Below are 7,944 nucleotides of genomic sequence, written 5' to 3'. Positions count from 1 at the left end.
TTGCAATTTTATACAGACAGTTCAGGGTCGTATGGGTGTGGTGTTGTTTTCGGCGATGAATGGAGTGTGTTAGCTTGGCCAGAAAGTTGGTCTCAGGAGATAAAGAAGGATATTACTTTGTTGGAGCTCATTCCAATATTGTTGGGTATTGTTATTTGGGCAGAAATGCTGGCTTCTAGACAATTTAGCACTTGTTCACATAATCAACAACAAAACTTCAAAAAATGAGAGAGTTATGGTTTTATTGAGAGCCTTGGTCCTCAACACCTTGCAGAATAACATTCAGATCAAATGTCAACATATTCAAGGTATTAAGAATGATAAGGCAGATGTTCTTTCTCGTTTTCAGTTTTCGAGGTTCCATCAGCTGGCTCCTGGGGCTCGGCCTTATCCCTGTCCAGTTCCTATGCAATTTTGGCCAATTATTCATCAACTGTAGAAAGCCTGGTAGATGCTAGCATTTCGGACAATACAAACAAAGTTTATAGGCAGGGCATTCAAACCTTTAATAAATTTCGGGTAGATAACTCTTTTCCACAGTTGTGGCCTCCTCCTGTTGACCATGTCATAAACTTTGTTGCATACATGTCAGAGAAAAAATGTGCCTTTTCAACCGTCAAATGTTATCTGTCTGGTCTGAGCTTTTTCATAAACATTCATGGATGGCCAAATTCTGTAGAGTCATTTTCAATTAAAAAACTGCTTACTGGTTACAAAAAATTGACAGTATCTAGTGATATTAGACGGCCTATTACCTTGCACTTGTCGTATCATAAATACTTTGCCTTATGTTGCACATGCTTTATACGAAGCAACATTATTTCAATGTGCCTATTTAGTAGCATTTTTTGCATTGCTTAGAGTTAGCAAAGTAGTAGACCTTCATTCTGATAGTGTTCAGTTATTACAAGACCATGTAAGTTTAATGATTAAAAGTTCCAAAACTGATCAAATGCACAAGGGTTCAGCAGTTAAAGTCCCAAAGCATGCCCAGTCCTTAATTTTGTTTACAATACTGCAGAAATTTATCGTTATGCGTCAGACAATTTCAGCAACTAAATTCTTTGTGCATTTCAACTCCAAGCCTTTGACACAGTATCAGTTTTCAACAATGCTAAATAAATGTTTAACATTTTTAAATATAAACACATCGGTTTTTAAATCTCATTCTTTTAGAATCGGTGGGGCCACACATCTGTATTTAAACGGTATGAGCGAAGCTGAAATCAAAACAATTGGCAGATGGAGTTCTGCTGCCTATAAGTCATACATAAGGTCGATTCTTTAATAAGTTAGATGCAAATTAATTCTGTCCAAAATTGTTTCAGATTGCATATGGATCATTGGATCTTCATTGTTATAATGGGCTCAGAAATATGCTCAACAGAGAATGATTAACAACCTGGGATTTTAAACACATAGTATAATTTAGCATGGGATAAGGGGTATGGTTTGGTTGCAGCTGTATCCAACTATCCAAAAGAAATCAAAAAATAATGACCCACCAGCAGTCCTAGTAATGCATTGTGGGGGCAACGATATCGGTAATCCTCATAATACATTGAAGGGTTTACAAATGTACATGAAATCTACCATTGTAAATATTTCACAATTAATGCCAAAGACAGTTATTGTTTGGTCGCATATTTTACCACGAAGTAATTGGACCTTGTGTCTCTCTAACAATGATGGTGAAAATTGGAGAAAAAGAATTGATTCTGCACTTGCTACATTTGTTGTTAAGAAAATGTGTTGGGCCTCCATTAAATATCCTGATATTTTAAAAAGACATGTAACCCTTTTTCGCAAAGATGGTGTACACTTGTCAGATTTGGGTAATGACTTGTTTGTGAATTCTTTAAGAAATACTCTGGGAATGCTTTTGTCAACCACTGACAGATTTTATCCTACTACTACTACATAAACTTGTTAAGTCTTGTCATGGCCAAACCTTGAAGTTGTGAAGTTGCATATTTGAAAATTGAATTGTATACACTACTAGTTGAGTGTAAAGTTGATAAATATGAATTGTATTGATGATTGCAAAATTGACCGCCTAGATTTGTTGGCGGATGGCCCACAAAAATTGTTTTGTGGTTCATTTGGCAGAATTTTGCAGAGGATGCCACCTCCATGGGGCACTGTTTTTTCCAGGTCCCTTGGGTCAAGGTGGTGTTTCTACTGCTTTGAGTTGTTTGTGTATATGCTGCCATATCGATTGAAGATCGGCGCATATTTTGTTGTTCTGATGAAAAAATTGTGAATAAATGGCCATCACAAGTACGCCAAACATTAACTATTTGTAATGTTTTAATTAGGTTAGGTCAAAAAGGTTTAAAAAAATCAAAGGGGCAAAGGTTGAAAAAAATTTACATTTTTGGATAATTTTGTCCACATGTGGACGCAATTATCCAAAACGAAGACAACCCCAGATATGAAAGATTTTGTGGGTGTTTTGCACGAATCTTAGAGATATATCAAATCAATGACGACATGCTTCTAGAATGGTTCTCCTTTATGCCATATCTTTAAATCATTTATTCAATCTATCTATTCAGTTCCTATTACAAGCAATTTCTGAACTTTTTAAGAAAATTAATGTATAGTGCTAAAAAACAAACCATACCTTATTATTTCTATTTTTATCAACTATTGCTACATCGTTCATAGAGATCTGAATGAATTATGCAATAAATAGTGTATCTTAAGGTGGTCTAAATTTGGCCCAGGTAACATTGAAATCAGGTGAAAAGTGAAGCATCTAAATAGAACTTCATAGACATTTTCGTTTAGGTAACCATGACAACACTGTCATTGAAATCTAAAGTCAATAAAATCAATTGGAAGTTTTAATGTAGGTTAATGTTTGCAATGTCATATTGAAATCAGTACAAAAGTGTAGGAGGAGTGACACTTTGAACAAATTTTAACAGAAACTTCCAATTTTAGTAACTATGGCAATGCTGTTCATCGAAATCTAAATCTGATGCAATAGATAAGGTATCTTAGTTATGTTAACCTGTTTGCCAAGTTATATTGAATCAGAGCAGAACTATAAGAGGTGTAGCATTTTAAAAAAATGTTAACAGAAAGACGGATACCTTTCTATTGCATAATATGCGCGTTTCTAGTCTCCAAACAGTACAGGTAAAACAATGACTTAAGTTGTGAAAAGGATTATATTTTGTCGTAAATCTTGACTTAATTTCGATTCAGAGGAGGTAAAAATGTGTCCTTAAAATCAAAAAGACATGAAAAGCATTAATTCACACTGAAAATGTCAAAAAATAAAACTTACGTTTAAGTTAATGGAGTTCATGAATGTCAAAATTTGTCTTAAGAATTTAATGGTCTTTTTCAATTTAATTTGGAAGGAAGTATATTTAATTAAAATGTACGTAAAGTTTAAACCCTAGGAGATACCGGTTATTGAACATGGAGAATTGTCATTGGAGATAAAAAACCAAAGAAGAAAAAATAAAATTCAACAGACCCCTTAAAACATAATTTTTAATTCATATAAATTAGCTAGTCAAAGTAATACAAAGGATACTTTTAACATTTATTGATTTAAAGTTTCTTTGTCTCATAAAATGTATATAAGACTGGTTTGTACAATGATATTTAAATTATAAACAGACAACTTAAATAGAATGGCGTCTCATTCTCATTTTAAGATGCGACAAAACGTCTGAAACACGTATATATTCAAAATCGTTGCAAAGCTCCGATTCTGGTTCATCATCAACGTACAGTTTCCATTTTAGTTTAGTAATAAACCTTAATAAAAGATGTAAAATGGAGTCAGAATTATCCATTATATACCCTATTTCATATGATTTTAAATCTTTGATTTGCTTTTGACTTATCATTGAAAACATTGGATCCCAACTTGTCGGCTCATTCCATTTTCCAAGAAATGGTTTCATATTATATTCAGACGATGATTTCTTCCAAAACACATGGTCTATCATTAATTTAGAGAGTTTCACATTGGACATGACACTGTGGACGTCAATGCCACATATAATAATGTAATGTGTCAATGAAATTGAGTTGTGATAAGGGTATTCACCAAACCATAGGTGGGGAGCCAATATAAGTTTTCTTTGACCAACTTTGATTACTCTCTGATCTTCTTGAAGCCCCAGTGAAAGTAAATCTTTCATTGATCCATATCTGTCCTCTGAGAGTACCTCATTGATTAACGATGAACTACTTAAAAATAAAGGTGCTTTTTCACTCTTCATTTTTACTTCATCTTTATCGTTTAGGAATAATATAGACGCACGAATATTCACAATCAAATTAAAGAAATGGCTATTTCCATTCCCCTGTTTATAACAATTTTCTCCCTTGATTAAAAGTTGTGTTATGTCTTTATGTCCCGTCCAAAGAGATACTTTCAAGGGAGTCATGCCATCGGAATCCTTTACTGTATAAGCTGTGGTCTTCCTCTGTATTAATAATTCTACTATTTGGGGATTGTTTACCTTTACAGCTTTATGAAGGCATGTTGTTAGTTCTGGATCCAAATAACCAGAGGTTTTAATCAACATATCTATATCGGTTCCCCTTTCTATCAATATTTTTGATATGTCTAGGTGCCTTTTTTCAATTGCCATGAACAAAGGGATGGCATGAATAACGTCTGCTCCTTTTTCCAACAAGTACAAAACGATATTTGAAAACCCATTCGCTGAAGCAAGTCTTAAGGGTGTCCAACCAAATTTATCGACGTAGTTGGAGTTTGCACCATGTTCAAGGAGAATCTCTAGTACAGAAAGATGTCCCTCCCTTGCAGCAATACAAAAAGGAGATTTGTCTCTCTCCTTATATATAGAATAATCTGCACCAAACTGAAAAAAGTGTCTTTAACATTTTTATATTTCCATATTTCGAGGCAAAATAAAGAGCTGTGTAATCTTCTCTCATACGAAAATTGCACTGAGCTCCATTTTTTACTAGAAACTCAACAATTTCAGTATTATTCAGCATCGATCCAACAATAAGAGGAAATTCATCACATGAACATTGATTAACATTAGCACCAGCTGCTACCAATTTTTGAACAGTATTCAAATCAGACCTGTATATTGCAATAAGCAGTGGACTTAAACAAGTAACGCCAAAAGCATTAACATTGACTTCCTCATCTAAAATGATATCCAATATATCAGAACTTTCTAATAAGATAGAGAGTGTCAATGGGGTTATTAGTTTATACATTGGTATACAAACAGATTCTTCTTCTTGATGTGTATTCATATTCCTACATGTTGGATCTGTATGCTTCAAAACAAGTTTGACAATATCCGGATTTTTTGAATAACAAGCTAAGACAAGACATCTTGTTTGACTCATGAGATCTTTCCCAAACACAATCTCTAATTCTTCATTTCGGGAAATCATTTGGTCAACAATGTATTTGAGAATCTTATTATGCCCAAAGGCAATGATCCAACTTATAAGTCGAATCTGACAATTGTTAGAATAAGCACCAAATTCCTCGTCTTCATAAAACCAAAAAACTTTTCCTGCATCTTCTATAAGCATTTTCATATTAAAATGCAACTCTTCTGTTGAATCAAGCGTTTTCTTATTGGGCATTCGCATGGTTGTATAATCTTTGAAGTCTGTATTCAAAGACAGAAAGAAGTCTTTTATATCAATATTTGTATCTCTGCTAAGAAGTGACAAGAAATGGTCACCGATTTTCTCATTGTGAAGAAACTCTGAATCAAAAACGCTGTAGAGTTTAAGATTTTTTAGATCTCCGTACAGTCTCTCGGCTAGTTTGTTGTACTCCCTCTCTGAAATTTTAATTGTCAGAAAGCCTTCCTCTTGTTTGTCCTCAAGAGTTAAACGTTGTGAAATAAATTCGCTGGTCATAAGGTCAATAATTTCTTTTGGACATTTTTTTCCAAAGTGACAAGCAACAATTTCAAAAAGTAAGTCATGAACGAAGTAGAATTCTCCGTCACACTCAGTGAGATATGTCCCTACCATCTGTGAGACAGCTTCCATTATTTCCCAATTATCTGTCGAACTTTGTATTTTACAGCATCGGTATATTGTCTTTTTTGGCACCAATTCAGTGTCCAAGACATTTTCAGAAATAAGCCCTTCATTCAGCATGCATAAAACCAGAGCTGCGTAAAATAATCTCCTTTCTTTTTCCATTTCATCCAAGTGCTTCATAATAATTGGATATGGTTCTTTAAAAAATGAACATCCTTTTCTTTTGTATTCCAAATTCGTAGAAAATAATTTACACAACAGTGGAAACATATGAAACACGTCGCTTTCCCCCACGACCTTCTGTAATTCTTGTTCTAAGGGATTGATATCAATTTCATATGCAGATAAAATAGACAACTTGTCCTGTTTTGTTAACTCATTTTCGTCATCTCCAAGATCAAATACTTTGTAAGTAAAACTGTTTAGAAATGTAAACCGTTTGGCCTCCATGAAAACTGTTTTTCGGCTTGTAAGAATCAGTTTAGATTTTGAGTCAAGCATGTTGCAAATATCCTCAAAATATCTTTCAAATTCAGTGTGAAGTTGCTCTTTCAAACAAATATTTCCAAATGCATCATCAAGGACAAAAACCTGTTTTAATTCAGGGTCCCCAAAAGTAATTTCTTTCGGATATTTGATTGAAACTATCGTGAAATGAGATTGAAGCAATTTGATTGCAATATGGCGAGAGGTTGCCGTTTTACCACATCCCGGTCCCCCAGTGAGTATAATGATTTTAGATTCACCGATACTTTGCATCAGATTCTGGTAAAAATGAGGCTCGACGTATCGTTTATCGTCCTTCCTCCATTGTTTTAGTAGCTTCTCATGTGATTCTACACAGAAAGAGGAAAAACTGAATGAATTTTTGCCATAACATGCAGGACTTTTGGATTTCATATCAGGGATAAAGAACAATACAATTTCAAATGGTTTGCGTTGCATTGTCTATTAACATTCTTGTAATTGAACAGACTAATAATAGATTGGCGTTTATATTGATTTGTATATTCCTGACCTTAAGTTTTATTCATATATTAAGTTAAACTTAAAATTAGGACGAAAAAGTGTTTTCACTGACACTTTGATAAAAGGATGTTCTACTTCTTTTCCCGTACTTCAAGAGATCGGTTAAGAGATCTTGTTTATAAAAAGATCCTGAAATTGGTTGGTTTTTAAATACATTTACACACTACTCACTTTGAGACTTTGTGCGAATTTCTTCTACTTTTGTCTTCATTTTTCCTAAATCACCTGAAGTGTAATTGACAATCTCTGTTACTGTAGTAAGACTTGTGATTCAAATCACAATTGCCAAATGTGCTCTATTTTCATATGAGGTATTTTTGTTACCGAGTAAAAAGAGAAGATAAAGAAAAGGTCGAATCTGGCTTGATAAAAAATCATAACACTGGTAGAAATGTGATAGTTTGTAGTTAAAAAGTTTAATTGATGCTTACTTTAAAACAAACACTTATAAAAATTCAAAGATTATATGGAAGCAACAGGGGGTGCAGGTACTTCTTCACTAATGAACTTTTACTTGCAGATCTTGGGTAAATTTTTTCTCTTTATTTATTTTATATATATATTTAATTTTACAAGGGTATTATTGAAAATGTGTCAGATTCCCTTTCTCCAGATGATTTACTTGGGAATTTACTTACTTTTTGTAATTTCACCACGGTGTTATTGAACTATTTTTATCAAACTAAATGTATTTATTTAAGGTTTAAAAGTTAATATCAATTTTTATGTTTCATTTTTTCTGATAACTGATTTATTACGCAGCACTGTTAAGGCCTGCTATGAGAAATCAACAGAAAATAGACGTGCTGAAATGGAGGACTTTCTAAAAATGAATTTATTTTAATTAAGCTGTTTATTATCACAGAACTTAAATACTTATGGAAAATGCATACT

General features: G+C 33.4%; 1 protein-coding gene across 1 annotated transcript; it reads right to left on the bottom strand.

The window, feature by feature from the left end:
- Positions 1-311: 311 nt before the first annotated feature.
- Positions 312-6,522, bottom strand: LOC134265197 (uncharacterized). Its single transcript, XM_062747450.1, has 2 exons — positions 4,966-6,522; positions 312-404 (listed from the first exon to the last, which is right to left on the bottom strand). Exons 1-2 carry the CDS (start codon positions 6,520-6,522, stop codon positions 312-314), a joined length of 1,650 nt encoding a protein of 549 aa, XP_062603434.1.
- Between the last annotated feature and the right edge of the window lie 1,422 nt (positions 6,523-7,944).

The sequence above is a fragment of the Saccostrea cucullata genome, unplaced genomic scaffold (assembly GCF_032062105.1).
Source record: "Saccostrea cucullata isolate Sc308-1 unplaced genomic scaffold, CSIRO_AGI_Scuc_v1 ctg3143, whole genome shotgun sequence".
Classification (NCBI taxonomy): domain Eukaryota; kingdom Metazoa; phylum Mollusca; class Bivalvia; order Ostreida; family Ostreidae; genus Saccostrea; species Saccostrea cuccullata.
Note: the sequence above shows the minus strand (reverse complement) of the source record. Positions and strands in the feature narration are given on the sequence as shown.